The following is a 14,245-nucleotide window of genomic DNA, read 5'->3' as shown; positions in this document are numbered from 1 at the left end:
TTGCAATGCAGGGAAAACGAAATATTGCATTCATGCAAGAGCTTCAGTGTCTGTTCGCATTAATGCTGGGGACATGGCGAAGGTTCGTAGACCCTTCTGCAGCACTGGAACTCTTGAGGGACGTGTTTAGATCAGCTGAACAACCACAGGTAAAGCCACACTGAAAGGCCTTTTTCTCTCTTCAATTTAGCAGTCACAGCCATAGCAACCCCATTTTGCCTCATCCTGCTGGTACTTTCAGAGGCCTTTTTGCAAGTTTGTCAGCCAGCAAGCAGCTGTCCCCGTGTCATTAGAGCAGAATGTACATGCGTGCTAATTAACCAGCCAGCATAGCATGGCAGTACCCAGTGCCATCTGCAGAGTCAGTTAGGGATCACAATAATTCCCTCTGATCCAGTGTTCAGATGAGGGGCGTTCGTTATCAGTCTAAATCAGCACAGCACTTCAGTCTCACGTAGCTCCGCTGAGCGGGCACAGCAGTACCAGTCAGGTTGTGCTCAGTGTGTCTGTGACACCAGCAGACTGGGGGGACACTTTCTGGTGGGTGTCACGATTTACTTTCCACTTTGGTCTCTCTTCTAGCAAGATGTGAGTGAATTCACGCACAAACTACTGGACTGGCTGGAGGATGCATTCCAGCTCACTGTGAATGTCACGTGAGTTCTGTGTGGTCTCGGGAGTTTGACCTAAGGAGAGTTTTAATAAATGAGAGGACTTTATGTGAAAATTTTGAGCAAGTGAGTGTTCTTTGTTTCCTGTGGATGAGGCTTATTAAGCTTGAAATGTTGTACCTGCATCTCTTGTTGGTGAGTGTGGGACTTCACTCAGTGCTGATATGGCCTGCAGAGTAAATGAGCTTTGGAGGGAGCTCAGCAGCCCTGGTGAACAGAAAAGCTCTGGTAGTTTGAAACTTCCTTTCAGAAGCTGGCACCTTAACTTTTTTCCCATTCTTGCCAGTGTAACTGTTATCATGTGCTTTGGAACATGAAAATTAATGAGAAGCTTCCTCTTTATTTAGTGCTTGGATAGAAAAATGTACTTTTGCCTGTAGGCCCCCAAGCAGAGGCTTAGATTCTGACTTGGGGTTTTTTTGCAGCCTCCTGCTGCAAATGAAAGTGTGCTTTTGCTCTCTGAAACAGGAGCCCTGGGGACAAATCCAAAAACCCAATGGTGCAGCTCTTTTATGGGACTTTCCTGACTGAGGGTGTCCATGAAGGTGAGTTAAGGCTGTGGTAGATTCAACTTTTTAACTCCTTTGAGTGTTTTGGAGTTAACCAGTTTTTTGTTCTCTTGAGTTAGCTCATGGTTTCTCATGGTTTCCATCATCCAGGCAACAGTTTTTCCAAGATTGAGACCTTTGGTCAGTATCCCCTTCAGGTAAATGGATACCGGAACTTGAACGAGTGCTTGGAAGGAGCCATGGTGGAGGGAGAGATGGATGAGGCAACAGCATCTCAGTCAGTGAAGTATGGACAGGAGGTTAGTTTCATCTTTATTGTCAAACATTTGGTTGCCTGCTGTAGAAAAGTGCAGCACACACAGTGCATGGGTACTCTGATAACTTTAAATGGCAACTGTGAGTGTTCTCTAAGAAGAGAACTCTCTTGGGGGCTCTTAGATGATGTGCAGATTGTGTGTAGCCTCTGCTAATTTGAGAAATTCAGTGCTGGACTTGTTAATAATCCATCAAGCTGGATGCATCAGGCAATGACAAGTAATGTTGAGAGCAATTATGAGGCTTTTTCACTAAAAATGTAAAATGGAAGCATAAATTTCTAACTTTTAAAGTTTGGCTTTCTGATTAGTCATTCTGCAAACAAAACTTAATTCAATGCTTAGAGACAGAGACTTCTAAATCAGTCTGAAATCATATAGGATCAGTCTAAAACGTACCATTAGCAGTCATCTTAAAACAAGTCCCTTTGGGGGCATTTCTGCTTTTGTTACAGCGCTGGTTTACAAAACTCCCACCAGTTCTGACCTTTGAACTCTCCCGATTTGAGTTCAATCAGTCGCTAGGACAGCCAGAGAAAATTCACACCAAGCTAGAATTTCCCCAGACTATATATATGGACAGGTGAGTACAACTGTTGTACGGTATGTTTAAAGCTATTGCATTGTTATAAATAAAGAAATTAAAAAGGTTGTTTAGGTGAGCAAGGAAAGATTCTAAAATATTTACAGAAGACTGGATGTCAGAAGTATACAAATCTCACCTGGCAAATGGGGCTCTGTATTTCTGTTTAGGTACCTCTACTCCAATAAAGATGTTATTCAGATGAAAAGAGAGGAAATGAAGAGATTGAAGGAGAAAATGGTGACTCTGCAGCAGAAACTGGAAAGGTGAGTAGTCAGCTGGTTTTATTTTTATGTCCTCTGGAAGAGTGCAAGTGTCTCCTTTTAAATGAGCTTTCCAGTAGCAGAGAAACTTGTAGGAGAAGGAGAAACAACATGTTTGTTCTGAAACGTGTGGAAGAAGGAAGTGTATTTTAGAAAACCTGTCTCTTCAATAGTTTCTAAATTTTACTGATACTGTTACAGGAATAAATTCTTTAAAGAACAGAGTTGACACTGTCAGCTGCACTGGCAATGGAAGTGAAGAAATCCAGTAGCACATTACGGAAAAAGTTGTGCTTTTCTTGTCCCATGAGGTTTAAACCCATCTCATTCCTTCCTTCATACAACACCTTGTTTTTTTCCATAGGTACATGGAGTATGGCTCTGGCCCAGCCCGCTTTCCACTGCCTGACATGCTGCAGTATGTGCTTGAGTTCATTGCTACAAAGCCAGCTGTGGCTGCTTCCTCTGCTCAGAGCTCTCAAACAACACTCCTGCACTCCCAAGCCAAGCCTCATGTTCTGGATGCGCTTTCACAGCCAAACAGGTCAGTAAACAGAAATAGAAAGGATGCACGGGAGAACACTTCACCTCCCAACTAAATGGTCCAGGGTGGCATTCCAAAAGTGGGTTATTTATCTGGGCACTGGTGAACACGATGCTGTAATGTGCAAATGCATGTGCAAGTAGTGAATCACTGCTTTGCTGCTTGTTTGGTTCTGTTTGTGTAAATAGACCACTGCATCTTGGTCTGTTCTTTCTCCTTGTCCAAAAGCACCCTATATTCCTTGCCTAAGCAGCAGTTAAGAACTAAATTACGTGCTCTTTTTGGTTAGGCTACTCATTTCTTTGCTTCATTTACCAGTAAATTACAGCAATATTGGATTATTATAACCCTGGCCGCCATGGTTTGTTTAACACTCTTAATTAAGCTGAGTAAACTTTCTTAGTAATAATGGAAGGAATTTTTAGCATTGCTCATTGTGGATCTGTGCTTAGAGAGTTCTATAAGAACTTTCCTTAGTATTTTTCCTATATTTTAGTTTGGTCTGTGAAGGCAGAAGCACATTTCAGTGTACTTGTTCTCTCTACATTTTATAGCGCTCTGGAAAGGAAATCCTGGAGCTGGAAATCCTCCAGCTCTGGAGTAATTTTTGTTTGGTTTATTTCATATTCTTTTCCAAAAAAAGAAAAACTAGAGAAAGATTAAAAGACCTGCCCACTACTCTTGGATTTTCTCCACAGCATACAAGAAGGGACTGATACTAGGACTGAAGATGAAGCTTTCTTTGTGGCAAATTCTTCGCTGCAGCAAAACTCCAGTGTGGAGCTCCAGGCTGCTGTTCCACCAGCAGAGCAGTCTGAACGTCCAGCTCCTCACGTGGTCTCCGAGGAAGAGCTGAACCTGGTTCAGACGTGTCTGCAGCGATGGAGGAACGAGATCGAACAAGACGTGCGAGGTTGGTCCCAAACGCATTTGCAGTGATTTTCCTCCTGAATGCCCACCTGGTTTCCCCTCTGTAGCTTTGCTGGACACAGCCTGAACTAAAAATAATTTTGTCCCTGTTTGAGCTCTGGTGTTGAGTCTGTCTGATAGCCTCTGCATGACTTCAAACTCTTTGAAGAGAAAGGAGCTAGCATAGTCTGATGAGTAGTCATTAATTTTTATGCATTTCTCTCATTGTTGGTGTTCTTGGCAGATCTGAAGGAGTCTATTGCTGGAATCAATTTGTCCATCAAGCAAATGTACTGTGACCCTCTCCTCCAACAGGTAGGAAATGCAACTCAAGTACATAAATATTAAACTAGTATTGCTGATTCTTATTTTTGTTAGTAGATGTTGGTTTAAATTTCCCTCTTCACTGTATTTTTAAATTTCCAGTGATGAAGCAGAGAAAGATTTACTTATGAAAATCCTGTATTTTCTTTCCTTAAAAGTCAGTTTTCACATAGCAAGAAATTATCAGATTGTTTGAGTCTTGTACCATGCTACACCTACAAACAGTCCCACTGTTTGTGTACAGAGGTTAGGCAGAATCAGTCCCTAACTGCACATCTGAACGATGTCCATGTCCCTTTGCAGGTTCCCTATCGTTTGCATGCAGTCCTGGTCCATGAGGGGCAAGCAAATGCTGGGCACTACTGGGCCTTCATATATGACCAACCTCGGAAAAGATGGCTCAAGTACAATGACATTGTGGTGACAGAGTCATCGTGGGAAGAGCTGGAGCGAGAGTCATTTGGAGGCTTGAGGAATGCCAGTGCCTACTGCCTGATGTACATCAGTGACCAGGTGTCTCGAGTTGGTGCAGGTATAGAGCCACAAGTGCTGGTTAATGAGATGTTTGTGTGTTGGTCTCTCTCTGGCCTGCATGATCACTATGTTCCTCAACGTCCCCAGCACAGCTGTCTTTTGACAAAGCACAAAACTTCACCTCAGATAGGACTAAAATAATCTGCTTTGTGCTTGATTCATTTCTAATCCCTGATAGGGCTGAAAACTGCCAGAAGCACCCAGGTGAAACTGGACAAAGCACCTCATGCGTGAATTCCATATGTACAGACTCACACTGCCCTTTTGCCATATTTAACATGCATCTACTGCTAGTGTTCTTCATTTTGACTTTTTGTAGTGTTTATGTGGCAGCATTTGTTTCCTCAGGGCATGTGAAATGCCTCCTACTTTCTCTCCCATTTTTATCACACTTTCTGACTCGTTTGCTTGGTCTTTGATGATTCTGTTACACTGAATCTAAATGGGCTCTTTTTTTTCCCTGAGAGGTATTGGTATCTGAGTGGCTCAGACTTGGTATGTTTGCAGTGCCAGTGTATAAATAGCTTTGTGGAGAAATTGCTGTGCACGTGGCTCTAGACATGGCAAACAGCTGTACAAGGACCCAATAATTTCACGTGTGGCTCATTTTGATGTGATAAATGGAAAGAAACAATGGAGAGCTGACATTCTGTTCACTGCTAAATGTGGCTGATGAGAATCTGGAGGTTGTTCTTTGTTTTCTTATGACAGTTCTGAAATGAACCCATGGAGTGGTTTTTTCTCCTATTTAGTGCAATTTTTTGTTCTTTTTTAAAGCATTTTGCAAAGGGTGCATAACAATATGTGCTGTAGAAAGTTGCTATTTGCTTTTGATAAATTTTAGGATTTGTCTGAAGCTGATGCTGCTTGGCTTTTCCGCTGTTTTAAAAGTGAATACTAGTAGAATACTAGAAGTAGATCTAAAAAGCACTAAGAAATATCAGCATGACACTCGTGCTGTAGAACCCATGCAGCCCTTACCTTTACCTGCTGTACAGTGATGAAGGTGTGCCATCTCTGGCTGAGCTGTGAACTTTCCAGCTGTTGGCAGTTCAGTGCTGTTCCCTGTACAGCTGGAGCCCTTGGATCAGGATGTGTCTGACCTGCATCAGCAGGCACTGGTTCTGGAATTGCTCTGTCTAAATGCTGTCCAGTAGTACAGCAAAACAGGAATTTGTTTTAGATAGCTCTGTAGATTTGTCTTTATTTTTGCACCTTTCCTTCTGGATCACCTTACATTACAGAGCCAGTAGAAGATTTGACTTCTTTCCTCTTTTATCCCTCAGTCAATTTGCTTGTGGCTGCTCGTGATATTATATGTGTGCTTAGTCCCTAAGGGTGGTGTCCTGCCACAATGTGTTTCCTTATGGCGGTCTCCTGTTTCCTCCAGATGAGGATGAGGGCCCAGAGTCTAGACAGTTCCAGAAAGAAGTGGAAGCTTTGTCCCCAGAACTGAGAAACTACATCCAGGAGGACAACTGGCGCCTGGAGCAGGAGGCAGAGGAGTGGGACGAGGAGCAATCTTGCAAGATTCCTCAGATGGAGCCTTCGCCAACTTCTGAATTGCAGGACCTCTCCTCTGAGTCAGGACCAGGTAACGTCAGTCTGAATTTGCAAACTGTGTTGGAACCAAGAATAGCCAGCTGGTCGCCAGTGCCACTGTGTTGAAGCCTTGCACAAATGTGTCAGAATGCAGGAGCAGGTGTGAATGAGGCAGCAAAGGCAGCTGCTGGAGGCTCTGCCCTGACAGTACAAAAGGCTGTTCTGCTGGTTTTGAATGTGCATCCTTTCAAGCCTGTCTCCAGAAATGCTGTTTCCCATTCACTTAATCATCATGGGCTAATATCAGTTCGTTTCCAGCTTTTTCTTTTTTTTTTTCACAAAAATCGAGTGGACAAGTGCTGTTCTCTGGAGTGGGAAACGTTACTTGGCAGTCCCTGATGACGTGTGCCATTCCCACTGGAAAGGGGTACGCGCACGCTCCGTGAGGAGCCTTCACCTCTGGGATGAAGGCGGCAGCTGTGTAAAACTGCATGGACAAGCTGCAAAACATTTTAGAACAAGAGAGAAAAAAATCTTGCGGCTCTTGCTCACTAGTGCCACACGTCTGTCCTGACAGAGCAATCACCAGTCTGTGAGCAGAGCGTGCACTCCCTGTCCTCAGAGCACGCCAGGATTGCCAAGGAGCAGACTGCCAAGGCCATTGCCAACACTGCCGATGCCTACGAGAAGAACGGTGTCGAGGCAGCTCTGTGCGAGGTAGGAGCAGAGCCTTGGCCCAAGAACCTACCCCTTCTTGTCTCCATATTATTCTTCTTGATAGACCTTTGCTTTTCCCATTTCTGTGAAGTTCTGTAGCTGTACCACATTTAGCTCGGTTCCCTTTGGCTTTCCTGTATTTTGCTTTGGATTTTCTCACTCTCTTTCTTCTTTCTCTTCTTGGCCACAGCGCAAGGAGGTAGAGCCACTGAAGGCCCATCCAGGAGAAACATCCCCCACAGTTCAGGCAGAGCAGCCCCAGGACACTCAGGAAGCAGAGGCTGCTGCCCAAACTAGCTCACAGGTCTCTGAAGTGGAAATCCCCAGTGTGGGGAAGATTCCCATTAGATCCGATGCAGATGGATATAATGAGGAGGTACAGATCCCAGTGCAGAGGTTAATTACTGCTGCTCGTTAGCCTGTAGCTTTGTAGTTAGCTGGCTTTGAACTGCCCTAAGGGTGGGTGTGATTGTGTCTGTCATAGCAACAACGCCCTGTACAAAGTTCGCTTTCTCACTGTGGAAGGGAAAGGGGACCACATTGTTCCCTAATTCCTTTTTTAAAGTCATCAGAAAAGGAGCTCTGTAAGAGCACTCAATTTGTCAATATGCATGTTGGTCCTAAGTCCTCTTTCTGGCACAACTGTATCCAAATTGATCCTACCTGTGTTAATTTAGTTACAAGTCTCTCTTTGCTGGCTTCAGTTGCTGTTTTGTCCCCAGTCAAAGACCTTAATCCCAACAGCATAATTTGTATATCCGGCCCACTGATTTTTTTTACTTTAACTCTCATACATGCTCAAGCAGTGTTTTGGAAGTTCTCCCACTTTCACAAGTTGGATTTCACACAAACACTGGGGCTGTCACTCCTTGAGTAGGTTTGAGATGTTCCTGTGTGATGTTGGCTTCAGGAACTGCTGCATCACAGGTTCTGCATTCATTTTCTAGTTCATGTCTCGGGAAAATTGAGTGGGACATAGTGGGGACATGGCCAGCATGCTTTACCTTCTCACTTGTTGAATTTAAAAATTCAAGTGTTCGGAGTGATTAGCCTTGAGATCTTTAAATGCCTAAAAAAAAAGCTCTGCATGTAAAGTGCATGTGATGGGTAGAGTCAGTAGCATGCAACTAACTCACAGCCCCAGTTATCACACCTGTACTCGTACAATTTCCTTTAAATCTTATCTTTTGAAAGTTTCTTCCATTCTTCACTATGCTGTCTCTTCTTTCCCTGTCCGTCACTGTTTTCCTTGTTCCTGTTTGTGTCTGTTCTCCTGCTTTTGTGGTAGGTGATGCTGAGTCCAGCCATGCAAGGTGTCATCCTGGCTATTGCAAAAGCCCGCCAGACCTTTGATCGTGATGGGTCTGAAGCAGGGCTTGTTAAGGTATTGATTTGTTTGCTAAATCAAACAGTATGGATATCTGTTTTCCCAGAATAGAGACTATGTGCCATATTGACACATCAGGAATGTAAAGGGAACGATATGTGCAGTTTTTCTTCTAGTTAATGGCCTTTGCCCTGCATTTCAGTTCCTGCTCTCTTACAGTGATGAGATATCTGTGTGTTCAAAACAAATTTTTAGAGCTTCTAAGAGAACACCCTGCTCACAAGACAAACAGCAACTTTCCTTTTTTCTGCTTATTCTTTTACTTCTTTAAAATTTGGGGGTTTGATCCTGAACATACTTGCTTAATGTGACCTCCGTTGTCAAAGATGTCCTCAAGAAATGTCTATGTGAACAGGGGTTTGAAAGCATAACCACTGCTGAATGCTGAAGTTGGTATTAGATTTTACAGGCAGGTAGATTTAACTAAAAATACCACATGGAAAGAATCATCTGTGCTGATAATCTATGGGAATGTAAATCACAAGATACTCTTGCACCTCCTGCAGGTACAAGTGTGTCCCAGTTGATTTTGGCAGCCTGAGCACTTGTCAGAGGGTTGCTAAATCTGTCTAAGGCAGCTGTACCCCCTCTCTCAAAGGCATTTACACACCCTGGCACTGACGCTCATGCTTCACATGTGGGGTTTGCCTGGCTGTGGGGGCCATTGGTTTAGAGTTGAGGTGTTGGTGGGCTTCCATTCACCACTGGAGTATCACCAGCAGAGGAGGCTTGGTGTCACCATAGGAGTCCCTTTGAACAGGACAGGTTTGAGCTCCAGTTGGCTGCTGTGGCATTCCCACGGGCAGACAGGTGGATGTGTCAGTACGTGTGTTCCATTGGCAGGCATTCCATGAGGAGTACTCCCGGCTGTACCTGCTTTCCAAAGAGACCCCGACCCCCCAGAACGATGCCCGGTTGCAGCACGTGCTCATCTACTTCCTGCAGAACAACGCTCCGCAGCAGGTGGTGGAACGGACCCTCCTTGAGCAGTTTGCAGACAAAAACCTCAGCTATGATGAACGGTGAGTGCCTGGAATTCCAGGGTAGGCTTTTCCCACCTGGATGTGGCCGGGGCCACTGTTGTGATTTTTCTCCTTTCTGCTCACATGGAGCAGGTCCATCAGCATCATGAAGGTGGCACGGGCAAAGCTGAGCGAAATCGGTCCTGACGATGTTGACATGGAGGAGTACAAGGTAAGGGACTAGAGAGCTGCTTCTGATCCTTCTCACTGTCCTGGCTGGCTCTGTCCAAATTGGGAAATGGGGAGCACAGCATGGAGCTGCGTGGCCAGCACAGTGGTCACTGGATGGCTGTTGGCAGCAGGTGTCTGCAGGAGGGTGCTGAGGGAGAAGGAATAACAATGGAAATCTCAGCTTGGAGTAGTGACTGCAGTTGGCTAAATTTGTGTGTCACTTATGAGAGACATTTAAAGACCTCAAAGGGTAGAATTGGAGACCCCAAACTGTGCATGTAAGTGTTTCAGGTGAGGCTGATGCTCTGCTTCCCTCCTCCTCTTCACAGAGATGGCACGAAGACTACAGCCTTTTTCGCAAAGTGTCCATTTACCTGCTGACAGGGTTGGAACTCTACCAGAACAGAAAGTAAGTTGTTCTAGTTCTTTGGACAAGATAAGCTGTAGCTAAAACTAAAGGCCACTTCGACAAAAATTTTTCTTTCTGAACCACAATGGCCTGTGTTTGAGGCCAGGGGGTGCTTTTTTGACCTGCTAATAGCTCTTCTTGAATCCACAGTCGAGCTTGGTTAATAGTTTAAAAAATATGATGCTGAGCTGCTGGCTGCCTGCCTGACAGTTTCTGAGAGTTTCCCCTAAGATTTCCCTTGGAGAAGTAGAGCTTTATGGTCTGTTTTCCAGAGACATGTTTGCAGGAACGATTGCCATCACTTTGGGATTTTTCACCTTGGATTCCTGTATTAAAATGAAACTGCCTCGAAATGGATGTTATGCTTTGTGTAAACACACACTTTGGAGTCCTCTAGACTCAAAGGGCCTTGGTTTCCTCCTTACCATTCTAGAACCTGTATTTTCCATAAATAGTGTAGGCTTTCAGAAATTATTCCTGGATGGAAACAGAACTGAATTCCAAGATGGTTCACAGTGATGAGCCACCAAATTCAGATGGGCAAATCAGCATGAGGCATGACAAGAGCAGCTTAGAATTCCCCCAAATTTACCTAATCCCTGTCAGCTGTTTTCTCACTGGAAGCTTGAAATGTGTGAGAGACTTGAAAACACAACCTTCTGCCCTTCTTGAGGTCTCCTCTCATAGTGCAGTTCCTGGAGCAGTACAGAAAATGAACACAGAACAAACACATTGCACATGAACTTAGTTTTAAGGGGCTCTGCCCAGACACTTGTTTGGCACTGGGCCAAGAGGAGCAGGAAGGTTTGACATGAGCCATCTTTTCATTTGTGCTTTGGCAAGGAAATACAGCTTTTCCCATCAGGCCTGATGCTGCTCCAGCCAGGCCCAGCAGGAAATGTTTCCTGAGCTGAGCCAAGGGAGTGGCTGTAGTGGTGGCCCTGGCAGAGCCCAAAGCCTGCACAGCTGACCCTCTTCTTCCAGGTACCAAGAGTCACTCACCTACCTGGTCTATGCCTACCAAAGCAACACCAAACTACTGCTGAAGGGAACCAACCGAGGTGTGAGCGAGTCGCTGATCGCCTTGTACAGAAGGAAGTGTCTCCTGGTTTGTATTGAGGAGCTCAGCACTCACTTTTGGAGAAAAGGGGAGGGAGGAGCCAGGGCGCCATGGTAGCCCAGACCAAGTATAACTGTTTATCTTATGTCTATTGACATGATTCTGCCCCTTGCTGAGTACCCGCAGCAATATGGAAAGCTAACAATAATCATATTATTATGATTATTAAAGAACATGCCGCACAGGTTTCAGAGAATCTAGGCAGATTTGGATCTAGGCAGAAGGCAGATCTGGATCTTGCCATCTTCAAAGCAGACGTGTAAATAAGCTGTATGCTCTCTGTATACAGATAGAGCAAATTGCATGTGTGTGTATGAATATAATGAATATATATACTTTCAAGTTTGTTTTCTATGGTGTGTTTCCCATGACTGAAAGTGGCTGTTCCACCAGAACCTGGTGCTGTTAGTCCTTATTCTCTGCCAACGTTGCCAACATTGGGCCCAAGCTGGGCCTTTCCTGGATGGTTATCCATGGTCCATGCTTGTTCTTTAACAAGTCTGTCCACAATTCTCCTTCCACTCCCAGAAACTCAACGAGGTGGCAGCTTCTCTTTTTGTCAGCTGTGAAGAAGCTCATGTGTCAGAGGGTGTGAGCATCCTGAATGAGCTGATCATCCCCTGCATGCATCTCATGAACAACTTTGAGATCTCCAAAGAGGACCTGGATGCCATCGAGGTCATGAGAAACCGCTGGTGCTCCTATCTGGGACGAGAAGACATGGACGGTAGGAAATGTCTGCTGTTCCTGGGCAGAGTATTGTCTGGATTTGAACTGGGAAAGTATTAAAGGACCATCTAAAATTAAATTCCTGGTGTCTGCACTACAACCCATCAATGCCCTTCTAATTGTAGGAGGAGAAATATATTTCACTCATTAAATTCGGTTACAGAAGAAATAATTCTTTTGCACAAAAACAAGCTGCAGAAGGGTCCCTCATCCCTGAAATGAGACAGCTGATGACCCAAGAATGGCTTAGAGTTCCCTTGAGGGGCTTGAGTCTTCTGTTAGGGTTTCTCCCTGACTGGAGGTACTCAGGAATGGCAGGTGAATGCAGACATACTTGGTGATGTGGCATGCTCCTCTTCAGGAGGGAGGAGCAGGTGTTATCAGAGGCCAAGGTGTTATGTAAGATGGAATGGGGGAGCAGATTTGGGGCATTTCTGCCTTCTGAAAAGGAGTTTGTCATTGTAGAGCTGAGTGTTGGTTATGGCAGCTGTTCTTGTTCTGTATTTTCTTCTGGAGCTGGCCTCTGTGACTCCCCTCAGGTCATTTCTCTTCAGGCAAATTGGTCCTGCTTGCCTTGACCTGTGCATGAAGGTCTGGGGAGTCCCTGCAGAGTTTTTATCACTAACACAGGGTAAACTTGATGAAAGAAATTTATTCAAAAACACAAGAGGTTTATTCTCAAAATACAATTGTAAAAATTAATATTGGATAAACTTATCCCAGTTCCTGGGCTGGATGTGACAGCCTTTGCCTACACAGAAGATTTTAAAGAACCAGAAGCTGAGTTCTCACCTCTCCCAGGTCACATCAGCTGGCTCAGGTGTTGCCTGCTCTTCTTCACCCCGTAGTGGCTGTGCTGTATCATGCACTCCAGTGGCATCTGGGCACAGACCTGCATCAGGATGGACAGTACCAGCTCAGCATGGGCTTGTCTGAGGGGATACAGGGTGTGAAGGCTCCATTTCCTTCAATTGCACAGTCTATATTTGAGCGTCACCCTGAACGTGCAGTTATTCTTCAGCTGACAGCTGGGACAGCAGCGCCTTTCCTGGGAGAGCACCGTGTCTGAGTGGGACATGGCCCTGTCCTCAGGCAGCCAGGTGGCAGTGGAGCTTCCCTCACAGAGCCCTGGCTAGGCAGGCAGGACTCAAGCTGGTGGCAGCTGGTGCAAGGCCTCTGCGCCAGCAGCCACTGCTCATCCCTGGTGATGGGCTGGGCGGCTCTCAGTGCAGGGAGAGGAGTCTGCAAAAGGCATCACAGCTCCTTAACTCAGGGCCTGCAGCCCTCGGCCATTTGCTGCCACTGACTGTTTCCTCCTTTCCCCCCTGACAGCAAAGCTGCAGATGAAGCTGGGTGAGCTGCTGCCCCGGCTCCTGGACGGCTCCACTGAGGTCATTGTGCTGAAAGAGCCTCCGAAGATCCGGCCCAACTCCCCTTACGACCTGTGCAGCCGCTTTGCAGCCGTGATGGAGTCCATTCACGGGGCCTCAGCCGTGACCGTGAAGTAGCCGCAGGCCGCAGGCCGTGCCACAGTGCCACGCTGCCGGCCTGCCCGGGCCTCCCTCGGGTAGTGCTGGAGTGGGGGAGGACAGGGGGCGGTTTGGATTCCAAGCTGTGTTCTTTGTAAATATGAGCAGATAAAAAGCAGTATTGCACTTCTGAGGCAGAACGTAAGGCAGTAACAAAGGACCTGGACCACTGTTACAGTGCAAGGCGCAGGCCCCGGCAGCACCATGGGGCCCCACCAGGCTCCAGAGGTTCTTCTGTCCTGGCAACCTTCTAGGTGCAGCCCCTGGGCCCATGATGGCACAGGAGCCCAACTCTGCTCAGCACTGCACACTCTGGCTGGGCTGTCAGGCACTGTCACAGCTCCTTGGATGGTCACTGCCAGGGGTTGCATCCTCCAATCCAGCCAGACTCCTGCTCACTGGAGCCTGGGCTGAGTGAGGAGGAGGCAGCAAGGAGCAGTGGCTCACACTCTGTCGTGTGGGCAGTCATGCACGCAGCTGCATGTTCTGGTCAAGTCAAGCAGGCTTTTGCCTTTTGTATTCCAGCTGGCACCAGAAACCACACAGAAACCTTCCTTGGAGAGGCACAGGCAAATCCTGGCAGTGAGGAGCCAGGACAGGGCTGTGGGTTTGTGCCTGGCAGGAGCTGACTGGCTCAGGGCAATCACATCACCCCAAAGGATATTCCCCTCGTGGCCAGACGACAAACTTCCTTCTCCCCTGGGGTGGTTGGTCAGGGCTGGATTAGTGTCACTGACAACTGTGAGGGCTCAGATCAGCCCATTGTGTTGGCGGTGGGTGTTTGTGTTGACTTTGTTAACCGAGTGCCCTGTTGGCATTTCCTTTTGCGGTCGCCCTGTGCTTGCATTTGAGCTGCAGCAGTTGTAAGCCAAAAGTTCTGAGTCAGTGGAGGGGATCCTGTTTTTTGGAACTATGCAGAGTTTTCTAACAGTGCAATAAAAGCATTTGTTCTATGTTAGAATGAAAAA

At 46.2% G+C, this 14,245-nt stretch overlaps 1 protein-coding gene across 5 annotated transcripts in view; it reads left to right on the top strand.

The window, feature by feature from the left end:
- Nucleotides 1-14,245, top strand: part of USP28 (ubiquitin specific peptidase 28) — a 27,602-nt gene extending 13,357 nt beyond the window's left edge. For all 5 annotated transcript variants that reach the window (XM_063417869.1, XM_063417868.1, XM_063417866.1 and 2 more), the window contains 18 exons: nt 12-149; nt 583-656; nt 1,140-1,216; nt 1,331-1,479; nt 1,950-2,077; nt 2,248-2,343; nt 2,705-2,884; nt 3,583-3,797; nt 4,038-4,108; nt 4,421-4,649; nt 6,042-6,245; nt 6,771-6,910; nt 9,141-9,319; nt 9,413-9,491; nt 9,820-9,899; nt 10,884-11,007; nt 11,548-11,746; nt 13,081-14,245. In XM_063417869.1, the coding sequence (XP_063273939.1) occupies nt 12-149; nt 583-656; nt 1,140-1,216; nt 1,331-1,479; nt 1,950-2,077; nt 2,248-2,343; nt 2,705-2,884; nt 3,583-3,797; nt 4,038-4,108; nt 4,421-4,649; nt 6,042-6,245; nt 6,771-6,910; nt 9,141-9,319; nt 9,413-9,491; nt 9,820-9,899; nt 10,884-11,007; nt 11,548-11,746; nt 13,081-13,256 (2,538 nt within the window). In that variant the 3' untranslated portion in view covers nt 13,257-14,245. The remainder of the gene's footprint in view (nt 1-11; nt 150-582; nt 657-1,139; nt 1,217-1,330; nt 1,480-1,949; nt 2,078-2,247; nt 2,344-2,704; nt 2,885-3,582; nt 3,798-4,037; nt 4,109-4,420; nt 4,650-6,041; nt 6,246-6,770; nt 6,911-9,140; nt 9,320-9,412; nt 9,492-9,819; nt 9,900-10,883; nt 11,008-11,547; nt 11,747-13,080) is intronic.

This window comes from Prinia subflava, chromosome 22 (genome assembly GCF_021018805.1).
Source record: "Prinia subflava isolate CZ2003 ecotype Zambia chromosome 22, Cam_Psub_1.2, whole genome shotgun sequence".
Classification (NCBI taxonomy): domain Eukaryota; kingdom Metazoa; phylum Chordata; class Aves; order Passeriformes; family Cisticolidae; genus Prinia; species Prinia subflava.
The sequence above is the reverse complement of the archived record's forward strand: the minus strand, read 5'-3'. Positions and strand labels throughout refer to the sequence as shown.